The following is a 24,267-nucleotide window of genomic DNA, read 5'->3' as shown; positions in this document are numbered from 1 at the left end:
CTTCCCGGGAACTACGCGTCCCGGCGTGCGCCGCTGCGGGCGGGGAGCGGCTCGGGGGCGGGGGAGCCCTGAGGCGGCTGAGGGCGAGGCTGGCGGTGCGCGGCTCTGGCGGTCCCTGAGTTGTGGCTCCCGGGAGGAGTGAGAGGCTCAGGATGTCGAGGAATGTAAGTGCTGCTCGCTCCGGCCCCGCCCGGGCCGGCCCGAGGTGCCCGGGCTGTGGCCAGGGCCCTGTGCCGGTCACAGCCCTCCAGGCATCTCCAGATGAGAGGGAAGATGTGTGCTAATGCCTTTACAAATAATTCGATGGGTGAAGGTGTGGGTGTTAATATCTTTGAAATGGGTCTTCACATCTCTACTGACTTTGGGCAGCAGGTTTGTTGCAGAGCGCAGACAGCCTAACTCATAAAACAGAAAGTGGGTCTCTACAAGGCTGAAGTTTGGGTTCAAACAGTTAGGGTCAAGGGGGGGATGTGGAAAGCACTTCGGGAGGGCTGTACCTTCCGAGTCCCTGAGTGGGGAGAGGGAGAGCGCAGCGTGCGGCCCGAAACCTCGGGACAGAAAATCCCTCGGCCTTGTGCCCCTGTGGCCTCTCCCTTCATTTGAATAAAGTTGCAGGACTCCGCTGTCTCCTGAGTGCACACTGGCTTTTGACAGCGTGATTTTCCATACACAGAGAAGTGCCGTGCCCTGCGTGCTGGAGTTGGATTTGGTACCTCCCCACAAGCCGCATATGCGCAGATAAACCCTGGGCTCTCTTAGTCCTGTGCCTTAAGTTATTGTTACCCTGGATATAATTATTTTGGAGTGGGCAGGCACTCTTTTTATTGGTGAGGTGAATCATAATTTGTTATTTATAGCAGTGTTTTAGCTGGTCAGGAATTCAGGACTATTACTCAATTTGTCATGGCCTGAATGCAGGGTGTGGACTCCAAATACAGAACCTGGAGGCAGACCGGAGAAAGTTTGACTATGTAGAACATCTATAATAGAAATTGGTTTTGTTTTGTTTTGTTTTTTTTCAGGCTGGAGTTTTATTTATTGAATGTGTTTCTGGTATCAAAAGTGTGATAAGGCATTTAATAAGTATGAGAAAGTTTTGGTCCAAGGCAAGAGGTTCTGTAGGATAGCAGTGGAAACAAAGAGGTAACAAGGCTGAAAGAGTTGTTTTGAATCTGAATGCTTTCCCCTTTCACACCAATATTGCACTTTTGGTTTATTTTCAACAGTTCTCTGACACAGGCAGCAGAAAAGAACATGTTAAAATCACAAGTGAGCCCAAACCAGGGTTCCTGGAGAGACTCAGTGAGACTTCTGGAGGCATGTTGATTGGACTTGTGACATTTCTTCTGGCTTTCTACCTTCTCTTTACCAATGAAGTAAGTGCAATACTGTCAGTGTTTGTGCACAGCTTTATTACTTGATCTGTGAGAAGAGGAGGTTTTATCTGGGCACCTGATGCTGATGTGATAGAATAGTGAAGTCACAGGTAGTGTTTCTCTGGAACTAGGTGTAGTAGAGGCAGTAGCAGTGTGTGATGAGAGATAAGATCCAGAGCTTGTAAACTGATGATGAAACAGCTTGTGGTAAGAGGGTTGCATGAGCTAGCCACATTCCAGTCTTCTCTTTTTTCTTGAGATAACAAAAGGTCCTCATTTCTGGTGTTATAATTACTTTAAATAAATTCATACGCCATGTTGCAAAATTGGGGGTGTTATTTATTAATTTCTTTCTCAGTATTATTTCTTGGTTTAAGATTAAAACAAAAAAAATGCAATCCAGGAATCTTAACACCTTACTATTGAAAACATACTTGTTTTGGCAATTTTGGAGTGGAGAGCAGAATTCTGTGGATTTTCAGTTAGAGACTTCCTTTCATACCTCTACAAGAGGAAAAATAACTACTCCAAATTTTGACAACTTTGCAGAAAAAAAGCACTTCAGGATATGATGGTAAAGCAGGGAAAGCTTCTGCCAAGGAGTCAGTATAGGTGTGTGGAAAAATGAACCAAAATTTGTGCCCTTTTTTTGGTTATTCAGGAATGATGAACAAGGTAAGAGGTGAAGAGCAGTAAGTTGGGACCCTTGTAGGAAGAACTTGGGTCTGTTGCAGAAGCTTAGTCAGTGTTAATGGTCCTGCTGCCTGGGTGAGAACTACTGCCCCAGAGTGGCTCAGACATGGAGAATGGAGAAGTACCAGAGTGTTTCAAAAATATACCTCGGGCTAAATATGCAGTCATTCCTTATGGTCATCACTTCACTTGTCTGCTAACCTTGTTCACAAAATGCTGCTGTGACATTGATTCTCCACAACTTGATTTCTGCTTTCTTCATTGCAGGGACGAGCTTTAAGGACAGCCAAATCTCTTGATGAGGGGCTTTCTCTTGTGGTCCCTCTTGACAGCATCCACAGTATCTCCCAGCAGAATGAGGGGAGACTGGTGCACTTGGCTGGAGCTCTGAGTACATCTAAGGTAAATAAAATAGTGTCTTGATATGAGTATTTCAAGCTTGGAGGGAAGGAAAAGTCTTTGCCAATTAAAGTTTTGTTTGATATCCAGGAAAAGACACGTTGCTTTTCTCTTCCTCTAAGCATTGCCAACTACCACTCAAGCTCTGGTTCTTGGTCCAGAATCAGGGAGATGCTGAATGGCCTTGCATTCCCTTCAAGCCAATGTCAGCTCTAGCTGTGTTTACTCTCAAGCTGTCTTTTGTGGACAATTTCAATTGCCATTTGTGTAGGGAACCTGTTGTGTGTTTATGGTGTTGTTAAGGCTTCAGGCTCTTGCAGCACAGGAGCTCTGCAAGTTCTGACTTTTCAGTAGTGGTGACATTTTCCATAGTCCTCCCACATTGCAGAAGGTAACACAGCACCTTCCAGCAAAACAGAATCTCCTAGTTTGAACACTGAAACCTGTAAACCCATAGTCAGCAGTCCTGGTTTCTTTCTTCACTATGGCAATAACTTTTAATGATGATTCTTCTGGTCAGATTAGACAGAGACATTTCTTTTTGTCTTTCATAACATTTATACAATGTTCACCTGTGTGTGAGATAGTGCTAGCTGTACAGTGAGGGATGTAAATGGGTTCAGTAGTAAAAGTAGAGTGTTTGTGGTTGTGAGGTACAGCATTTGGACTGACCTGTATTTTCTTTAATTTTTGCACAGCCTTTGTTTGACCCCAGCTATGGGCTCTCCATCCGAGCTGTCAAACTTAAGCGTAAAGTGGAAATGTACCAGTGGGTTGAATATGAAGATTCCAAGTAAGTGAAAGTAATCTTTAAAAGTAGTTTATGAGTCTGTTGTGTTACCAAGATCCTATCACTTTTTTTTTTCTTATACCTAAGGAAAAATACCAAAAAAAACCACCACCTCTTTACAGCAAGAGAATTCTAGAGAATACTTGGATATTTTTTTCCTTTAGATAATCACTTTAATTTCTGTGAGAGATGTTAACTGTTCTGCTAATAGTTGCAACCCAAATAGGGAAAATGTTTCTGATGGTGGTATGAATGTATAGCTATTATGTAGGTGTGACTGCACAGAATTCATGTTCCAAATGTCTTTCATGTCGTATTAAAAGAAAGGGTCAGAGGTTGTGAAGGTGTTGAAAATAATTTCTCAATTTTAGCATGCTTATGGTGGAGCATCTGCTAGAGACTTGATTTGGGCCAGCTTGTCTCACTGTATTTAATTCTGGTTGTTCCTTGTCAATCTAGTCAACACCTCCTTGTTCAGAACATGGGAATTAAAAGGTTGTGGCTGTTGAGCATTTGTGTATAGTTTTCTCCTGGTACAGAAAATCTCTGTCTTCAGAGCAGGTAGTTCAGAGAAGATTTAGGTTATGTATTAGTCTGTGTTGCCAGAGATCTCTCTGTGCATTTCATTGGTGAGCTATATCTGCCCTGAGCAGGGGTGTGTGTGCACTGTTTTGGTTCTCATCCCAGCCCTTTTTCTTGGCAGGGAATATGAGGAGAATGGTGAAATTAAGAAAGAGACAAAGTATTCATATGGTAAGTTGATCAACAGAAAGTCCCTTTCCTTTTATGCATGTAACTTTGGATTTTTATATGTGTGTGTATTTTGACTTTTGTTGTAAGACTTCTATTTTCTTCTTGGGAAAGAAAGGATAGGAATGTGAATAAATAAGCAAAAATCCTTTCCTAAGAAATTATTTTTCCTTTTATTTTCCTAAATCAGTTTCTCATTTCTAAATGACAGACCCTCCCTTTCCCAAGGAAATGGGGTGAAAGGAGATATGCTGTCAGCAAACAAGAGCTATAGAAAATATGAGTCTTGTTTTGAAACCCCTGAAAGTTCAGAGGAACTTCCAGAGATAGAAGGCTTTAGAAGTAAGATCCTGTGAGCAGAGATGGGCAGAGATGAGAGTGTGTTAGAAGCTACATCTGAGATTACACTTCAGACATGGAGTAATTGGGAATATGTCAGCTGTGAGCAGAAGAGAATATAGACAGGGAAAAGCAGGGTAGCTCCAGCCTGTAAGGGAGCCTGTTGAGAACCTGTTTAGATGTTGATAGCAGCCACCAGCACCTTCTGATGTGCACTGTGGCTTTTGCCAAGTGCTTTTTTGGCAGGAGCAGAACTGGGTGCGTTATTCTGATCTACCCAGTGGCAGAAAAGTACTCTGAGTCATCATGTATTTGGAGATTGGTCTCTGTGCTTCATTTACCTCTGATCAAAGCACATGGATGTGGAACGTGGGCGTGCAGCAGTTTCTGGGTGTGATCATATAAGAAATACTCAGCTGAGTGAAGCATGGAGACCCTGTATCATGGAGGTACATAAGAGGCAAAGCTGGTGTTTGTGAGCCATGAAAAACAGGCTCACAAAAAGAAATGCCATCTAAAAAACAGCTGTCCTCTCAAGACTGATGGATTCTGTCCCATAAATGTCTGTGTATGCCAGCCATGCACCCACACAGCTGCTTGATTACTCTCCCCTCAGCAGGACTGGGGAAGAAATTGGGAATGACAGGAGTGAAGGATAGGTTGAAAGAAAGATAGGGAGATGGCTTTCCAGTTACCATCATGGGCAAAACACCTTAGGGAAAGTTTATTGTCAGTTAAAATAAATGTTTAATTACTGACTTGTGTATTGGCAAAACCCATTTGGACTCAACCTTTCCCGGGCTCAGGTTCACTCCAGACTCCTCTCCCTTTGTCCCCTGCTCCTTGTTATCACAAAACCAGCTTATTCCCAAAGAGTGGAGCCAGGAATCAAAGCCTGATCATGGAAGATGCCAACAGCAAAGCTGAGCAAAATTGAGTTACAATTTTATCCCAAAAATACCTTTTTTCACCCTAAATCCTACCATTCCCTGTTAATATGCTGGGAGGATGGATTTAAGTATCAGTACAGACTATCACAGACATTGATGTTGACAATATTACTAAAAGTGTAACCTAGAACTGATTGAGAAGTGTCTTCAGTAACTAATATCCAAGTGTCTTTTACTCAGCCTTCTTATCATTCTGTTTAGATACAGAGTGGAAATCAGAAGTTGTGAACAGCAGAAACTTTGATCGAGAAATTGGACATAAAAACCCAAGGTGAGGTACCATTGGCACAGTCCCTCTGAATTTTGTCACTGGATCTGATCAAAGATGAAAGCTAAATGACTGATTTCATAACAGAGTGCAGCAGATGGAAACTGCTGTTCTTTTGGTAGTTGGGAGAGCGAAGGCATAAAGGAGTTAGAGCAGCTCAGAGCAGTGATGCCTTAATTTTATGGCTCCTACAGTATGCAGTTTGGACAGTTTCTTGATGGATGTATTTCACATCATGACAGTCATTTAGCTCTTTGAGTTGTTCCTGATGTTTGCTACAGTACCTTTTCTATGCTGCATATTACATACTGCAAATCAAGAGTTTGATCATAATTCTGGGACTAATCAGGGACTCTGTCTGTTCCACAGTGCCATGGCTGTGGAGTCTTTCACTGCTGTTGCTCCTAACGTCCAGGTTGGCAGCTTTGTTCTTTCCAAGGGTAAGGGTTATTTTGTACTGGCTCTGTGTCTGCTGTTGCAGTGGACTTTGGTTCTTTCCACAATAGCTGTCATGTCAAGTGATAATCAAGAAGCCAGCCAGCAAATTGGCCATTCCAGATTAGACACTGAGCCTCAGCTTGATGCTTTATTCTGCTTAGGTCTCGTGGATAAAATTGATGATTTCAAGCAGTTGAGCTTGTCACACCTGGAGGATCCCCATGCTGATGTTACCCGAGGAGGAGATTATTTCTATCACAGCGACAACCCCAGGCGTCCTGAAGTAAGATGGGAAAGATAAACTGTAGCAGTGATTACCTGTGTGTGAAAAAGGAATTGGGGCATGCCCCATTTCTGTTTAAATGTAGAGAAAATGGAGTGCAGACCATCACACAGGATGACTCCCTCAGTGCAGCCCTAAAGAATGAGTGCTTCTCATGCAGAAAGCTTCCAGTCTGCTCTTTTATTCTATTTTCTTGAGGCTGCTGTGTTTTAAAATGGAAAGGGATGGTGCTGGGAGGTGGGTTCCACCTCTGCCTTGCTGTATTGAGGGGTACAATCAAAACGGCTTGTTGTCAGATTGTGCTGCCTGCCTTGTTTTGCCAAAAGATGAAATGATGAGGGATGAACAAAGCATGTCATGTGCTCCTACAGCTTAATCAGAGGGGATATTACAAAACAGCATTTGAGCTCTCCTGTTTCAAGCTGACAGCTAGCCCTGAAAAAAGAGCAGCTTAGAAATCATTCTGGCTATCTCTTGCTTGGCATAAATGTTCAGAAAAAGTGTTGATAAATAAAGGATGTTCCTGTGCTGAGTTGTCTTTTCTGTGATTCCCCTTTGTAAAAAAAATCTTTCTTGATTTCCAATCTTCTCCCATTTGTAGGTGGGAGACCTTCGTGTGTCTTTCTTCTATGCAGGTCTGAGTGGAGATGATCGCCGTTTGGGCCCTGCTGATAAGGTGAGTCTTCAGCTCTTTCTGTGTTCTGCAATCTCTGTTCCCAACTCAGTAGCCAGTAGGTGTTTTTCCCTCTCTTTCAAGGTGAGTGTGATTGCTCGGCAGCGAGGTGATCAGCTGATTCCTTATCACACCAAGTCTGGAGATGTTCTGGAAATTCTGTATCCTGGGGAACTCTCTGCAGAGGTGAGATACACACTCCTCTAGTGCCGGGTTGAAACTCGAGGTGGTAATGCAGAAGCAGCAGGAGAGGAAGCTCTTACTCTCCTTCAGACCTGCTCTAGAGGAGGAGATACTCGTATAAACATTGGCTTTTCTCTCTCCTTAGACAACAGGTCGTAGCCTGTGTTTGCTCCCAGGTTTCTGCACATTCTGTCTGTTTGCTTTAAATATTATTTCTGTGCCTTCTCATTTTGTTTTTATTTGCCCCTTGGTTATTTCCCACTTACAGATGCAAGCATATGCTTTTGAACAGATCCTATGTAAAAATAATAAAAATCAGTTTAGTTAAATAAACTCTTAAGAGTTATTCTCTCTTCAGCTCCTAATAACAGCAGTTTAGGCTTGTTTGAAATGTTTATTACTATTCAGACTGAGAAAGAACCTTCAGGCAGCACATTATGCTTCAATAAACCCTGCACGCTCCAGCAATTTGGTGATTCATTTACTTCTTTTAGCAGGTTTGCTTCTGTTAATGATTGTTGCGTGTCCTGCTGTAACAAAAAACATATGTCAGGAGTTTATAGGTGCTCCCAGAAGCAGTTAAAAAGGCTTTGTTTTGACTTGAAAGAATAGCAGTAGAATCAACCCTCTGCTGTAAGCTCTGAATCTTTCATTAGACAGAATTTTGCTTCATTGAAAATTTACTGGTTACAAGTAAATAATGCACTGAGTACTTGTATGTGCAAGTAGTCAGTCTCACACATCATACCATTTTAGTGCTTTCTGATGTCCCACAGACATCTTCTTGTGGACATGTTGTGGAACCAGGGGGTCACACAACCCATTTTGAAAAGAACCAGAATACTTGCAGAGATGCTTTGCTTTGCCTGATGAAATGCACACATACCTTTTACCTTTTCTTCCCTGCATCCAGCTTGCTCTCTTTCACACACCTTTCCCTCAGCCATCAGGGGATGTTGTTGCCTCTTCTCTCTTCCTTCAGAGTGAACTCATACTCTTCCTTCTTTATTGTAGTTACTTATTAGTGTCTTATTTTTCACACTATTGTTGAAGGTATCCAATTGCAGCAAAACCTGTGTGCTTTCTGCCTGTGGGTAGTGTTGAATGGTGCTTTTTAGGTTGTTTTAATTAAGAAAAGTGCCAGTTTTCCCCATGCTGCACTGTTCAGTCTATTGAAGTGTACTGCCATACTGCACCAACCCTGCAGAACGAACTGCAATGTATCATCTGCAAGAGAAATTGTACTTCTAAAATGCTCTTGGCTCTGATTGGCTCATAATATACTGCAATTAAGAGTATCTTGAACAAGAAACAGGTTGCATGTGATGTGTTTGCTTTCAGGAGGTGTTTCAGAAGGAGCATGCCAGTAACTCCATGAAGACCTGGGCCCTCCGTGCAGCTGGCTGGCTCTCAATGTTTGTGGGCATCAGCCTGATGACACGAATCTTTTACACATTAGGTAAGTTTTTCACAGAAAGGTAAAATGATTTAGGAGTATTGTAACCTCTAGAGAGTTAATTCATTTGGAGAATTAGAAGAAAGAGAATCATTTGGACAATCAGGAGAAATCTGATTTGAACTTGGATTTGATTTGATCTGAAAAGTCACTGTAGGCAACTGCAGGTAGGCAGGACCTCAAAACCAAGTGGTTGCTTTCTGAACATTAAAACCCCCCACACAAATATCTTTGGGCAGTCTCAGAAGATCCCAGCCCAATGCTCAACAAAATAAAAAGCTGAAGCACATGTTGGGCTGGTTCTTTCAAATCTAATTCAAGGTGCTGCAATACAATTACTTTCTGCACCCACACACAACTGGTCCCCCCAACAGGTCCTAATCAGCAGTTGTATACAAATAAGTTTTTCTGTCTAGGTAATCTACACTATTGTAAACAAACAGCAAAGAAAAGTTTTGTTTATTCTTTTAATGTAGAAAAATGCTGGAGTAAAAACAGAGAAACAGGACAATGCCTCACACTTGCATAAACTTCATACATCAAAGATACCATTCACTTTGTAGCTGTGAACTTTTTTTTTCTGATTTATTTATCCATATACATGCTGCTCCAAGATTTATTGTTGCCAGAAGGGAATTTCTGTGCTAGCAGCTTGTATCAGTTGCCCTAGACTTGTTCCATATCTGCAGGGCTGTCTCCTCTGCCTCTCAAGCCTTGGACAAATCTTCAGACTTCATTTTGGATTCCTTTCTGTGTGAAGAGATGAGGATAGCATTGCCTTATGTATTTAGCTGTTGCTTAGTGATCACAGGTCTTGGTGATGCTCTGCTGAAATGGCTCATCCAGTGCTCTTGATAAATAGTCTGTCTTGTGATTGCAGCTGTTGGGGTGCAGATCCTAGGCAGGAATCAGCCTTTTTATTTTAAACTGTCATCTTGCCAACTACTTCATGCCATGTTTCATTGTCTCTGCAGTGGACTGGTTTCCTGTGGTGAGGGAGCTGGTTAACGTTGGCTTGAAGGTGTTTGCAGTGTGTGTGGCCAGCTCACTGTCCCTGCTCACCATCGCTGCAGGCTGGCTCTTCTACCGCCCGCTCTGGGCCCTGCTCCTCGCCCTGCTCGCCATCGTCCCCATCGTGGTGGCCAGGTCCCGTGTGCCGCCCAAGAAGCAGCAGTGACAAGGAGGTGCTCGGGTCTTGAGCTGAGTCCTGGTTAGAACCTTCCCATTTCTGCCTGGTTCCTGCAGCAAGCTTACAGCAAATCACAGCTCAGCAGCGAGCACTGAAAGCTGGGGAGGGGGCTTGAATGTGGTTATTGGTACACGTTATCCATAGGACTATAGGATGCTGTTTATGGGAAGTCAGTGACACCAGCTTTGGGGAAAAAAAATAATTTTGGGTGTGTGTATTGATGAGCAAGCAGATTTATACCTCTTACTGCTTTGAGAACTGGCAAGTCCTTGCTGGGTGGGGCACCTTGTGTGTTTTGGAGAAAGCACCAGCTGCATCCCATGGACCCTGGTTAGATGTCCTTAGGAAATGCATGTGCCTGCCTGCCTCTGACAAACCCTCCCTCTGCTGCCTTTTCCTGTTTGCAGAGTCAGGAACACTCTGATGTGTTTGGCTGATGTGTTTAGCAGTGTATGTGTTCAAAGGGAAAACATAGCTTAGGTGAATTCCACACAATATTCATGCAAGTAAACCCACTGCTTTTGGACTGAGGATGTTCAAAACCATTGATCTAGTAAGTGGCCAGGTTAGCAGTGCTCTGAGGTTGGGCAGATTTATCAGGACACATTGATTACCCCTAGGTTTTAAAAGTGTCTGAAGTTGTTCTTGGTTAAGCATCCAAATGATAGCCTGGACTATATCATTGCAGAACTGTTTCAAAAATTTCACTACAGATTGCACTTAAAGGGATACTCAGAGGTCATTCACCTGTAAATATAAAACCTACTGCCTTGAAACAACATTGACTTTTATAACTGAATGTGTAGTCTTTAAAATAGTTGGGTTTTTTCTTCTTCTGTGTACTGTTCCTTTCTTTAATTTCACTTAGTAAGGACAATGAACATACTCTGTGAAATTAAGTAATGGAAACATTTTTGCCTGATTAATTTTCATATATTCTAGTAGCCTAAATTGTTAGTTTTGTATCCTGCCTCGTAGTGTTGTGATGGCTCACGTTTACCTGCTGTAACCAGTACTTGAGATTAGAGACACTCTTAAGTCTCTCCACCAACTGTGTTTTGGGGTTTTTTAAAGTATACACAGTACAAAAATGTTTTCAGTTATGAAATCTATTTATGACCATCACAGGAGTGTTCTCTGTACCAAAGGAACTTGACTTGAACATACATAGAAACAAACGTTTGGTAGAAACGGTACTGAAATAGAAATCAGAGTTAGAAATCATAAATGTTTTGAGAATTTGTAATTACTTTATTAGTCCTAATTGCTTCCATTCTTTTGGTATTTGAATATTGTCAGTGTGGTCTCCCAGCTGTGTCCTGCTGGTGCAAGCAGGAGCAGAGTGAAGGGTGGGTACAGGAGATGGCCCTGTGCAGGCACTGGTACATGACATTGCTGCTGCACTCTTCCTGTGCTCAGCAACACCAGCTCCTGCTCCAGCAATCAGGAATTGTGCTCCATGGGGGAGATAGCCTGGGTTTGAACTGCTGCTGTGTTGCCCATGATGAACACTAACCAGCATTACTTATTGGAAATGAAGTGACAATTTTCTATAGAAGTGCTGAGCTTTTTGTATATTTAATAAAATACAGTTTTCAAAAGGCTGGGCTGTAGGCTTTTTATTAAATTCAAGTATTGCATGTTTCATATAAAAGAATAATGTTCAGGTAGTTAGTAGTTTCTACAAGAACTAGTTTCCTGTTGGGTTTTGTTTGTCCTGCAAATATTTCCCTGTTTTGGGAAGCTGCTCTCTGTTTTGTGTACTGCTGCCAGCCTGCCATGGCTTTACTCCCCATTACTGACCAAAGAAGTCAGTCACTTCCTTGCCTCTCTAAGATTTGAAAAATATGATAGTTCAACCTGACTGCTATAGCCCCTTCTATTTAAAGAAGACTGGGGGTTACATATGCATTCCAAAACCAGACAACGTATTCTTTTTTTCAAACTTTATTTTGATCTAGAAATACAGTACAAAAATAAATTTTTTATGAACATAATTACATTAAAGCCATTTTCTTACATTCTAGTCTCTGTGACAATGCCCAGCAATGACTAAATTGTTTTCCCCTCCATTTTTGAAGAGCCTGTGTCAGTGAAATTTAGATACATAATACTGCCAAAGACAGATCAGTATTACTACAAAAGTAGTACTACAAAAGTGCAGGAAAAGCTTATGTAGATTTAATAGTCCTCTCTCAACCATTTTTTAATGCTATGGTACTGAGTAACAATTCTGTGGTTTTAGTGAATTTTGTTCCAGCAGTGAGAATTAGCCAGTTTTACATGTTTTGCTCCAGAATATGATCTTGATAAGCAGAAGGAAATATGTATATATTCACATTTCTTAAGAAGGCATATTAAACCTTAAGTTTGTAATAAGGACAGGGCTTCTCCCTTCCAGAGCACAAGATTTCTATGAGTACAGGAAGATGGTAGGCTGAAAAGCCAAACTTGCATCACAAAATCCATTTAGAAAGTATTAATTCCTCCATATTCTAATTGTGGGGTGGTTTTTAGACCTTAAAGGAAGCATTTTCCCTTGAGACAGAAAGGCCAGGACTCACCACTGATTTGGGTAAGTTATGGATCAAAGCAGGCAGCACCTCTGGCCACCTCTCTGCAGACAGGTAAAATGCAGCTGGATGCTTTAGTTCTGAGCAAGTATGGAAGAATGGAAATGAGAAAAATGAGAAAAGAGACTGCTAATGACAGGAGTGCCTCAGGAAACTCAACTATTAGTGCTGAGTGATACAAATGAGAGCAAAAACCCCAACAAAGCAAAGTGATCTCAGAAGTGCAGCTCTTCTCCCAAGTCCAAGGCAAAAGGAAGACTCTAACACCTACGTGATACCTGTGATCTCAAAGAAAACTCGATGCTGATTAGGTTGGTCCCTGACAGCTCAGAAACACAAGTGCACAGGAAGACCCTAAGGCCCTAATTGGTAAAGGATACTTTTATCATGACTATTATTCCTGCATCTGAAAGCAGCACAGAAACTCTTGTCATCACAATTTCTCAAAAGGGAACAACTGAGCTGCTTCTCCTCTCTTTTCTCGCTTGCTCTTTTTAGTTGTTTTCTCTCCTTGTTTCTCTTGCTGGCGATTTTGGGGCCAATAAATGGCCGTGCTCCCCACTGCGCTCTCTGAGCTCGGAGCTCCTTCTTCATCAGAAGAGAATCCCTCTCCTTTTTCTGTCTCAGCTGCTGATGGCTCATTCTGGAAAAAACAGGTATGAAAATCAGAAAGCCACTCTAAGAATCACTTTAAACTGCCACTTTTTAAAAGGGCTTGTCTTTGGACACAGTGACACTGAGTGGCCTCACAGAAGTTGGTTGCACTGGTTTGGGCTTCCCACCCAAAGTGCTTCTATTTCTGAACATTCTTGCAACCCAAGCATTTTTGAGAATGGAAAAATAAAACCAACCTGTTTTTAAAATATCAGGCTTTTCCTTTCAACCTTTATCTGGTGTAGTTTTTTTGATTAGCTGAATACTTTTGAGCAACTACACTCCATAAATTTTAATCTACAGTTAAAATAACCTCCAGAAAAAGAAATTCCTAATAGAAACGCAGGATACCTTGATGGAGTAGCGTTGCTTCAGTCTCTCTCTGATGAGAAGTCCTTTTGTCAGCAGCTTCCAATTCCCCAGAGCTCTTTTCTCTCGCTTCTGTGGGGGATTGTTATGGGAAAAATTTACTACTGTGAGTTTCAATGTATATTTATGCACATGGAAAAGGAAAGCTTTAAGATTTTTAAACTACCATCAAAAAAGCCTGGTGCTTGTTGCTTACACAGCCCACCCTGTTTGACTGCCCAGTTTCAATGAAATTTACTTTGCAAATATAACAACAAGGAAGCTGCAAAAACAATTCTCACCTCCTTCTCCTTCTTTTCTATTTCTGCTTGTTCATTCTCCCAGGCAGCAACAAGGATCTCTTTATACTCCTCACACACCACATACCCATCAGTACTAGGAAGGAGAACACAATCCCGTCAGCTATAAGAAGGAAAAAGAAAGGGAACAAATGCCTGCTGACCCAGCCCAAAAGCTACAGAATACTGACAGAACTGTCTGTCTCAAAGTGTGTAACTGGTCACAACTTCTGCAGGACATCAACAAAGCAGCTTTTACATACACTGGGTGTGAGTAGCCGCCGTGAAAATCAAATCCAGTGACGGCTTGAGCACAGTCAATGTTCAACTTCCGTGCCACTCTGTTCAGGTTTGGAAGTTTCAGCTGCACGCAGCCAACAGGTAACATGGATGGCAAGAAGAGATAGACATTTCCATATTCATTCCGAGGAACCTGTTATGGCAAGATTAAAGGGAGATTGTGATAATCCTGCTTTCTAGAGAGAGGTGAAAATACCTGCATCAACTCAGGAACTCTCCCCTCCTGACCTGCTGCATTCCACTCCACTATTCAATTAACATTCACATGACAAAGTACAAGCTTAGATTTTAGCTGCATAGTTATCTCCTAGCTATGTCCTCTGCCCAAGCTTTGTTACTCAGGCTGTAATGCAGAGAATTAGCAAGGCAAAACATGGGCGAGGAAGATCAGATCAACAAAATAATCAGTCTGCACTCACTACCTGTACTTGTGAAAGAAAGGCCTCAGTAGAGTTTTGACTATTTCCTCCTGTGAACATTGACCTCTGAACTCTTAATCCTGAATCCACACATCACTGACTGATCTCACGTCTGAAATATACAACATCTGGAAAAATAAGGTCCAGAGCTCCACACAAACCACTTCCTTTGGCAGTGCCTTCCCAGCTAGCTACCTTTCCATCCACTGCTATGGGAGGCTGATACTCCTCTGTCTGCCAGCGGCCAAACAGCGCCAGGTCCTCCCGGTCCCGGTTCGCCGGCTCTGCCAGGCGCGCCTTCCTCGCCCGGTTGGAAAATCCTTTTACCATCTGCAAATACAACAACCATGCCTGTAACATCACAAGAAGCTGACAGTGGTTTCAGGTTTTCCTAGGACACCAAAGAAGAAGGTTCTGGGAGAGCAGAAATGCTATTTCCTAGCTTCAATATCCATTGCCTATGAAGGACAGCCCACAGCACCTGTATCCAACAGGCAGAGATCCAGCAGTGCTTATAAAACACTGGGATGCCTTTGGAGAGGGTGAAAAGGGAGGAGTTCTGCCAGATACCCTTGGGGTGGGAAAAAAACAAAGCTTGGCTTTGAGCAGCAAGTAGGAACTACAGGCACAGCTACTACAAACCATGCAAGCAAGCGTGAAATCTACATTGCTGACAAGACAGAAGAGAAAAACCAAAACAGAACTGAGCTTGAGCTTTTGATGGCAGAAGTCAAACCCTCTTACCTTGTAAGGCACTTCTCCAACCCTCACAACTCGAGCTTGCTTCAGCCAAGTGTCCCTGGAGTGCAGCGTGTGTATGCAGTCTCTGAAAAGGCCAGAAAGAAGCAAATGTAGGACTTTTCAAGTCATCCATAACAGATCCACAATAAACTTAGCACATTAGGAATAATAACAAAGCTGTACCTTAGTGATACACAAGTGCTGTCAGAACAGCCAAATTCCTCACCTGTTTATGCATGTGGCCTGAGACTGCTGCTGATACCATCATGCAAATCAGCTCTCCAATTTGTTACAAAGATCACAGATGCAGGTGACAAGAGGTGCACAACTCACCTGGAGTAGACAGCCTCTCCCCTGCAGTACCCTAAGATAGCAGCTGACTCAGGATAGATGGCCTGGAATTTCAAGAGGTGCCTCTTCAGTGCATAGAGAGGGTGGTTTTTGTACTCTCCAATTGCTGTTGGTAGAGGTTGATCTTGAAGCTTCACTTGAAACTGAAAGAATTTCACAGAAAAGAGTAATTTCACAACCCTTTCACTACCCTTTGTAAGAAAATGACTATAATATGAACCAAAGAAAAAAAACACCAGGAATTTATCAGATGAGCAAAGATGAGACCAAAACATTCTTGCTGCAAATAAGTACTTAGATGTCCACCCTGACCTATGTATTTTAAAACACTCTCTCCAAGAAGAGTAATGCTAAACACTACACAAACCTTACTAGGAAGCTTCCAGCATAAGCTGTGCAGTACTACTGCTATGCAAACTTGTTTGAACAACCTCCATCATTTAATATTATTTAAATTTATCACCATATATTCTCTTTAAAACATGCTCAATCTCAACATTTCAAGTTCAAATACAAACCTCCTTCCTCAGAAAGAGATTTCTTGTTGTCTGAATGAGAATCCAGGGACTGGACTCCTGGCACTATGTGTCCTGAACAACCTATTGCCATTTACCTCATTTTGTTCCTTCTTGTCTCTCTCCACACAGGGACTTTCATAGGGCTGCAGAGTCTCTTCCCACCACTCCGGATCCACACGGCTCTTCCTTGTTGAGGTCATCCACACTGGATCATACCTTTGTGTCACATCCCTGACACTCCCATCATTGTCAAATCCCACCACGTAGAAAAGTGGCTTTGTGGCATGTGCAAAGCACAGCTGGGGCTGGCCCACATTGCCATGAACACAGTCTACACAAACCCACTTGTCCTCAGACTCCAGGAAAACCTCCAGCCACTGGTCCGTGCCCATTGCTTTCCTCACCTCCTGCTGTCCATCATCCTCATCACTAGAAATTATTTTATTTCTCTTCCTCTGTGCCTGAGGCAAGGCTGGAGTTGTACTTTTTGCTGGCTTTATCTCAGCTCCACACGAATTTTTTGACAGCCTTGTTTCTGAAGTCTCAGTTTTTGACCTTTTTATAGTTGTCAGCTTTGAATTCTGAGAGGCCTGTGAGCTCCTCCGCCTTTTAGGGACAGTTTCAAAATCCTCATCAGAGAGATCACTCTCCTCCTCTGAAACCTCAAATTCTGAAGCACTGCCCTCATCACTTCCACTCTCTTCCTTGTAACACACTTTGGAGGCCACTCGTCTCCGGCGGTCGTTCTTGGGCCTCACTGGTACATCTTTTTCTGCTGAACTGGTCTCATTATTTGATTCCTTCTGTTCCCGGCTGCCTTTAGTCGACTTTGACTTGTGTGTCCTCTCAGTCTGGGCAGTTTTTGGATCCTTGTTGTTTTCTTTGCTCTCTGAGGATTTCTCATCCTGTTTGGATGTTTTGCAGGGGCATTTTTTTGCCACAGCTTTGGGTGTTGTGGCAGAATTCTCCTGCCCCTCAGAGGTGCTGCTCTGAGACAGCCTCTTGGATGAGCTCTTTCCCTGCAGAGAAACAGGCCAGGTCACTTTTATCACCACAGCTAAGAATATGGTAAAAAAAAAAAAGACTGAAATCAGCCCAAGGTTCATGCAGATCAAAGGTTGGCAGGTACAGTCAATTCACTAGAAAACTTCAGGCACCTGGCTGAAGAGGTGTACTCATGCAGTAAGAGTTGCCATCTAAGTTTTAAAAAAATGTAAACACACTGAATTGTTAAGAAGTCTTTGCTGAAACACAGAATTAAGTGGCTTTTTTAAAGAAGAAAATTAAAAATTAAGAGTGCATTTTCTGCAATGTGGACAGAACCTTGGTTCATGCAGTAATCGATTCACTGCAAGCTGTAACAGCCAGAAAGTTTTTTTAATCCTACTAAATCAGTGACCTTTTCCTTATTCCACACTAACACAAACAACAAACACTACCTTTGGTCTTGTCTCCTTGAGAGGAATAGGCTGAAAAGACAGCACAAGGCGACAGAGCAGCTGCAACGCTCGCAGAATAATTAAAAATATCTGCAAAAGAGTTTAAATTGAGTAATTTAATCACAGGAGGTCTCGAGATAAAAATACAAAAAAAATAACAAGCTACAGAATCACTAAGTCACCAATCTGCTTTCTTCAAATCCACCCTTCCCACCACTTTGTGTATGGTATGACAAAGCATCCAAAGTCACCAACCAACCCTGCACTTGCCAGTCTCTTACATGAACCAGCTCCTCATCATCCTGTGCAGCATAGATGGCAAACCTCCTCTCCAGTGTTGACTGAAGGGGCTCTCCTTTTTCAGTGGAAAGCTCATCATTGACTGTGAAGGTTCCAACAAACCTGAAATACAAGACACCCGCTCATTATCCAGTGTTTGTGTTCTTAAACTTCTGAGTTCCCCCTCTCCTTCTTTAAAAAGGACAACCCCTCTCACCCTTGTACATAAAATAAAAACCCAAAGAAAATTGCTAGTTACAGTTACCCCTCTCCCTGAACCCCAGTCCTACATTCCAAGTGACAGCATGATCAGAAGAGAGTTTTACCATTTCACCAAGTTGGAAAGGTAGACAAGGCCCCTTTGGCCTGCGGGCACTTGTATGAAGCGGGTGGGGACGATGGACAGACCGATGGCGAGGAGATCTGGCTGGCTGCAGATCCTGTTCCTATAGAAACCGTTTGCTAATAAACACAGCAAGTGAACCTGAGAGAGAAGAGTTTAAAAGTGAGTTCACAAGAGATTCTCCTTCTTGGAACTACTGTCCATGGTAAAGACAAGGAATACTTCACAGCTCCTTTTAACAGAGAGATGACAATGAAGCTTCAGTGCTGTCTTCAGAAGACAGTAAAGCACTGAAATTTTTCCAAGTGTCTCCTCCTCTGGCAGTTTAATCCCAATAGAATGGGAAGATGCCCCTCAGTGGAGAAATATACATCCTACTCACATATGCTTTGAGTTAGAATTTTACTAACACAGGCACTGTGTATCCAATTTACAATTTAGGAGGAACCTTAAGGAGCATCTGTCAGGACTACAGTCATTTTTCTTTTTTCTTTCTTTTCACTTCTAGCTGTGGCCCTATGTTATTTTATAAAAACTAGTTTATTTTGACTACAAATCAGTTCAGACAACTTTATGCTCAATTTCTTCTGTGCCATGGTTCTCTCTGAAAAAATACCTTATGTGTGTCCTCACGAACCTCCTTGCTGAAACGTTTCATCATTCTCCGAAGGTACATCTCAAACTCAGCTTTTCTTTTTTCTCTGCAGAAGATTACAAAAGAAAGGGATGTTGTGGGATTTCTGTGGACCTGCCTTTCTAGATTCCCAAACTGGGTCAATTCACAACAAGAATCCATCCAAGAGAATCTTCTGTGCCCACTTAAGGAAAGGTTTAGCAACCGGCTATGTGAACAGGCTGTTAAGGTTTTGCAGTAACACAATGTCATTCATCCACAGCTCTCCTTGCAGAGATCTCCTGCTGTCCCTTCATGGGAAATGGGGACAGTAAAACACCATCAAGTTACACACTTGACTTTGAAGAAAGCTGAAAAGCCTCCTCCATTCCTGCCAACTTCCACTGAAGATTTTTGGTAGAACTGTCAGTGTGTAAACTATTCTTCATCCCAGAAGCCTGCATCATTCCAACTCAACAGTGTGTACCAAGTGGGGATTTTCACCCTGAACACAACAAGTCAGTGACAGTCAAGACTTAGGGTATTTTTAACTTCAGCCTCTTGCAGCCCTCCATCCCTCCTTGCTCTTACCTCCTCTCTCTTTTCTTCACCTGCTCTGGGGTTTCAATCTCTATCTCAACAGGATTGCTTGGCAGCCCCACTGATGGAAGAACAGCAGCTTCTTCTGACTTATCTGCAGCAGGTTCCTGAAGTTCTGTAAAAATAAAATACTAAATTACAAGTAAACATGGAATAAATTCCCAGGGAGGACAGATGATGGGATAAGAACTTATGTTTTCCTTCTCAAGTGTTCAAACAACCTTTCAACAGAACATATCCAGTAACAACCAGCTCCTGGATCTTCCATAACACTGTGTGTGCTAAGTTATTTCAAATAACTGTGTGATGCCAGTCACCTGCTGTTGAAGAATCATTGTGATATATAAGCTCTTAAAAAGTGTTTAACATGAAAAAATATGCAATTGTTACCTTCCACATCCTCCCATTCCTCTTCACTTTCATCATCATCATCATCATCATCATTGTCAGTATTGTCTTCATCCATCTCTTTTTTAACAGGAGATTCTGTCTTTAACTTCACCTCCTTCTGAGGATGCTTCAGTGAGTCACTGCTAAAATCATCAAAACAGTGGTAGCATCAGGAAACACAGGTGCTTGTTTATCAAAGACTAAAAATAGGGAAATAAATCAAGCATGACCTCTGCATCAGTAACAACAGATTGAGTATTTAACAATCAACCCCCAGAAAGAAATAAGATGAAGAAAAAGGTCCTATAGACTTGAGTGACAAATAAATTTACCTGCATGTTTCCTCTTTGATACAATTCTCCTTATTTCTAGCATTCTTTTTACTTTCTTTTATTTGTGATTTTGCCTCTTCTCGTTTTGAAGGCTTGGAAGTATTTGCTGAGTTGGAAACTTCAGTATCACAATCTTCCTTTTTCCTAGCTGGAGCTTTTGAGCCCTTTTTTATACTGGGCTTTTTCTCTTCAAAATCATCTGCATGTGACAAAAGAAATAATGACTGAGGTTAGAGGATAGAGTTTCATCTCCCTGGCAACCTGAAACAACATCTCCACGGATTTTATTAGAGGCAGCTCCGTAAGAACGTGAGCACTCGCAATGCTGAGCATGTCATTGTTTATAAATTGGAGAGATTTGAACACTGAGGCTTTCTGGAGGAAAATACTGATATAACTCACACGAAGTACCTAAAAATTCCTGTAGTCCTACCGATGGAACCGGCGGCAAACCAAACAATGTGCTTGCTACTCACAACTTATTACCACGCGAGGCTGCCCTGGAGAGCGCAGCCGAGACAAAACACGGGCTCGCTCAGCCTGTGCCAGCGGGACAGCGTCACACACGGGTTTAACCCCGGGATGGGGCCACCGATCCCAGCGCCGACAGCCCTGCTGATACCACAGCGATAACCGTGCTGATAGCACCGCCGATAACCACCGCCCCCGGCCCAGCGGGGCCGTCCTTACCGAGGGCGCGCTGCCACCGCTGCCCGCCGAGCCCGCGGCCTGGGGCAGCCCGAGCCGCGGCTGTGGCGCAGCTCCGGCCCGCCACGGCCTCCCTGCCGCACTCACCCTCCTCCTCCTTCTCCTCCTCCTCTTCCTCCTTCCGCAGCCGCCCGGAGCGCCTCTTTTTGGCGGCCGCGGGCTGGGGGGGTGCGCGGCGCTTTCTGGCCATGGCGCTGCGGGCAGGGGCAGGTCGCGGCCCGGCCCCGCGCTGGGGAAGGGGAGGGAAGGGGAAGGGAAGGAAGGGGCCGGGCCATAAAGTCTCGCGGGCGGGCGCGGGAGGCGGTTTGAAAGATGGCGGATGAGGTGGACCAGGTGAGCGGCTCTCTGTGTCAGCGGCTGCAGGGGCAGGCGGCTCTGGGCTGCTCCCCCGGGAGCGCTCTCCGTGTGAGGTGGAGGCCCCGCTCGGCTCGGAGCTTGTGCCGCTGGTGCCGGGGCGCGGGCAGGGCCCGCTGATCGCCGCACTGCCGGAGCGGGGAACGCTGCCGAGGGTAACACCCTCGGCTCTGAAGGAAGGGGGTAACTAGAACGGAAATATGAGATATAGATGAGGTGTTGAAGATGTGGGATGTGCATGGTGGTCTTCACCCTTTCCTCGAACTGGAAAGGGGCCTCGGGCCGGTGTGTGTGGAGATTTCACGCCAGCCTTGGGGCCAGGCCTGGCGGCTGTGTGCCCAGCAAGGGCTCGGAGGTGGCGTGTTCTCCTGAGGGGCACCTCAGTCGTGTGAGCTGGCACCGCTGTCACTGTGGGTTTGGCTGGTTCAGCCTGCACCGTGCCATGGTACAAATGTGCTGCTGGTTCACGATCTCTGCTGCAGTGTAAATTGCGGCTGCTGGTAAGAAAAACGGCTCACAGAGCTGTAGAATGGTTTGTGGTAGAAGCGACCCTAAAGTTCATCTAGTTCCAATCCCCTTGTGTGTGCTGCAGACGAAACTGGAATTGTTTGACTCCCATTGCTCATGGCATCAGTGGAGTGGTAAATCAGCAGCACTCAGGTTCATCAGCACGTAAAGAAATGATTTTCATCTGTGTTTTCAGTCCTTTATTTTCTGTGTCTCACAAACATTGCAGAATGGAAAAGTTCGCAGGCTTCTTCTATACAAGCAATGCTTTTGTTTTCTTTTTTAGCAACAAACCACAAATACTGTAGAGGAGCCACTTGATCTCATCAGACTCAGTCTAGATGAGCGAATCTATGTCAAAATGAGGAATGACAGAGAGCTAAGAGGCAGATTACATGTAAGTAAAACTTCCAGAACATTGTCACACATTCAGCTAAGCCCTGGGCAGCCTTTCTTTATGTACAATAGTCTGCTAAACAAGTTTACCTGTAATGTTCCACTGATTGTTGAAAAAAATAGTTTTAAGACAAGAGTAATTGCATTTCATGGTTGAAAGTGGAGAAGTGGTTGGAGAAAGCAGGTTAAGAATTGTCTTAGTTACCGGTACTGTAATGTGATTGGTGGAAAAATCTAATTTCCTGAGTTCTTTGTTAGCTATTAACTACTTCCCTCGAAAGTCAAGAGATTCTGTTTTTCTCATCTCCTGAATGATACCAAGCAACTAATTTCACTGCTTATGGCTTCCATTTATCTCTGTGAAATAAGCAATAATGCTGCAGGCATCTTCCCATGATGTACCCTGAGGCCTTTTCTAGACTGAGGTGATCATTATCAAACAAGAATCCCTCATGGCACATCCTGGGAGGTGTGATGGGGTATGTGTATCAGCTGGGTTCTCAGATTTTTGCTCTCTGTTAAGTCAGCCTAAGTGCTGTATTTTACTGGGGAAGAGAACCACTTGCCCCATGAGTTAACTGGGCCTCAACTCCTTTGGAAACAGAGAGATAATGAGAGCTCCATGAGGGTCACTTATAGTTTGCAACGTGCTTTTGTAAGATTTTTTGGAACTTGTGTTTAAGGTTTTGTAGCACTGTATGAGAAGCAGCTTTCATATGCTTTAAGTTGCCCATGGGCAATCATTTCCAGGAGGCTGGACTGGCAGCAATGTGTGGCTGGTTTAATGTTACCAAAGTGTGTCTGTCTCTGAGGTCCTGTAAGTGCTCCCACAGAAGGTTCCAGAGCCATTTCCTGCAAGTAAACGTAAATGTCGTGCCTTCTTTTTCCTGTTGCAGAGTTCTCACTTGTTTATGTTTGTGTTGAGTTGTAATTAGAACTGATAATACTTCGTTCTGGTCAAAATCAGACTAAACTATTTATGTCTGGAAGTCTTGCTAAAATTCTCATTTTAATAAACTCATGTTTGAATTTTGGAGAACATAATAAATTAAACTTAATTCCTACAGGCTTATGATCAGCATTTAAATATGATTTTGGGTGATGTGGAAGAAACTGTGACTACAATAGAGATTGATGAAGAAACCTATGAAGAGATTTATAAAGTAAGGACTAAAAAATGAGTTAATTTATCCTCATAGATTTTTTTTAATTTAAAACTACACTGTGTTGTATTGGTAAAGTAGTTTATTGCTGACTGTTTTTTGAACCAGTACACAGGATATCTAGAGACTTGGTGTTAGTTGTATTGATCTCTTCAGCATACCAGAAGATTGAGTGTTTGTTGGAGTTGTTTCAGTGTGTTTTTATGATTGAAATGAATGTTTTGTAAATGTAAACTTTTCTTTCCTTCTTCACAGTCTACCAAAAGGAATATTCCGATGCTCTTTGTCAGAGGGGATGGCGTTGTGCTTGTAGCTCCCCCGTTGAGGGTTGGTTGAAGGAGCAAAGGACTTACCCTTCTTGGAAAGTTCCAGACTTTTGGACAGTGGTTCATGTTTCAATCATGTCTCAAAATTCTGTACATGTTTTTTATAGGATATTTTTGTCGGTTCTTTTGAAAAGGGGAGGGAAGGGGAACCTGTTTGTCTTGACGAAAGTACATGTAGTCAATTGAAGCAGTGTAAAACCCAACCTGATTTCAGAATTAATGTAAACTGCTGTGAACTGGCTACCTTGTCACATTCAGTAAAAGAATCCCTAATTTTTTCCATCTTGGTAGTAGCACCATCTTATTTTTGTTGTTTTAAATAAATTTTGGTTTATCTTTGGGATTTGACTTGTCATGATGTTTGTGTTGGGGATGTGTGCTCTTCTGTAGAGCTAGAGCTTTATTAAGCTGTAGTATCAGCTTTACTGTCAGAGCAAGCAGTGTCTTTAGTTTGTTGTTTTAACTTTTGTCCTTACTAATATCCAAATCTTGCAGATTACTGGTTTTGGGGACATCACTACATCAATCAATGGTGCTGTAATTTATGGTTCTGTGTTCAGGTTTGTGATATGTATCTTCACTGTAGGAAAATGGTGTTTATATGAATCTTCCACATAAGGTAAAGAAGATGGGCTTCAGTGCAGTTTTCAGATAATTTCGTTGTGGCTTTGTTAACCGAGTTTGCAAGGCCATAAGTAGAGACTGAGGTTGTTGCTCACACACTGAGTTGCCTGCTGCATTCATTTCTCACTGTTTGTAGCATATTTTAGTTCTTGAATACATGAAATTCTGCTGGATGCTTTAAGATGCTCATAAGTTACCTGTAG

At 43.0% G+C, this 24,267-nt stretch overlaps 3 protein-coding genes across 5 annotated transcripts; 2 read left to right on the top strand and 1 right to left on the bottom strand.

Moving 5' to 3' along the window:
- The first annotated feature begins 63 nt into the window (after positions 1-63).
- TMEM43 (transmembrane protein 43) lies at positions 64-11,388 on the top strand. Its single transcript, XM_033071714.2, has 12 exons — positions 64-164; positions 1,227-1,376; positions 2,337-2,471; positions 3,167-3,261; positions 3,962-4,011; positions 5,499-5,568; positions 5,935-6,005; positions 6,165-6,286; positions 6,888-6,962; positions 7,044-7,145; positions 8,484-8,601; positions 9,573-11,388. The coding sequence occupies exons 1-12, from the start codon at positions 153-155 to the stop codon at positions 9,773-9,775; spliced, it is 1,203 nt and encodes a 400-aa protein (XP_032927605.1). The 5' UTR covers positions 64-152; the 3' UTR covers positions 9,776-11,388.
- Positions 11,389-11,718: 330 nt separating this feature from the next.
- Positions 11,719-20,940, bottom strand: XPC (XPC complex subunit, DNA damage recognition and repair factor). Of its 3 annotated transcripts, none has more exons than XM_033071677.1 (16): positions 20,782-20,940; positions 19,987-20,185; positions 19,655-19,797; positions 19,256-19,379; positions 18,668-18,752; positions 18,035-18,192; positions 17,711-17,831; positions 17,430-17,519; positions 16,086-17,009; positions 15,455-15,615; positions 15,125-15,206; positions 14,576-14,710; positions 13,925-14,094; positions 13,665-13,758; positions 13,366-13,455; positions 11,719-13,003 (listed from the first exon to the last, which is right to left on the bottom strand). In XM_033071677.1, exons 1-16 carry the CDS (start codon positions 20,882-20,884, stop codon positions 12,794-12,796), a joined length of 2,889 nt encoding a protein of 962 aa, XP_032927568.1. In that variant the 5' UTR covers positions 20,885-20,940; the 3' UTR covers positions 11,719-12,793. The 3 variants fall into 3 exon arrangements, with proteins under 3 accessions (XP_032927568.1, XP_032927569.1, XP_032927570.1); XM_033071678.1 differs by having other exon boundaries at positions 19,655-19,794; XM_033071679.2 differs by lacking the exons at positions 11,719-13,003; positions 13,366-13,455 and having other exon boundaries at positions 13,675-13,785.
- On the top strand, positions 20,932-23,783 carry LSM3 (LSM3 homolog, U6 small nuclear RNA and mRNA degradation associated). Its single transcript, XM_033071680.1, has 4 exons — positions 20,932-21,027; positions 21,842-21,952; positions 23,019-23,114; positions 23,370-23,783. The coding sequence occupies exons 1-4, from the start codon at positions 21,007-21,009 to the stop codon at positions 23,448-23,450; spliced, it is 309 nt and encodes a 102-aa protein (XP_032927571.1). The 5' UTR covers positions 20,932-21,006; the 3' UTR covers positions 23,451-23,783.
- The last annotated feature ends 484 nt before the right edge of the window (positions 23,784-24,267 follow it).

This window comes from Catharus ustulatus, chromosome 13 (assembly GCF_009819885.2).
Source record: "Catharus ustulatus isolate bCatUst1 chromosome 13, bCatUst1.pri.v2, whole genome shotgun sequence".
NCBI lineage: Eukaryota > Metazoa > Chordata > Aves > Passeriformes > Turdidae > Catharus > Catharus ustulatus.
Note: the sequence above shows the minus strand (reverse complement) of the source record. Positions and strands in the feature narration are given on the sequence as shown.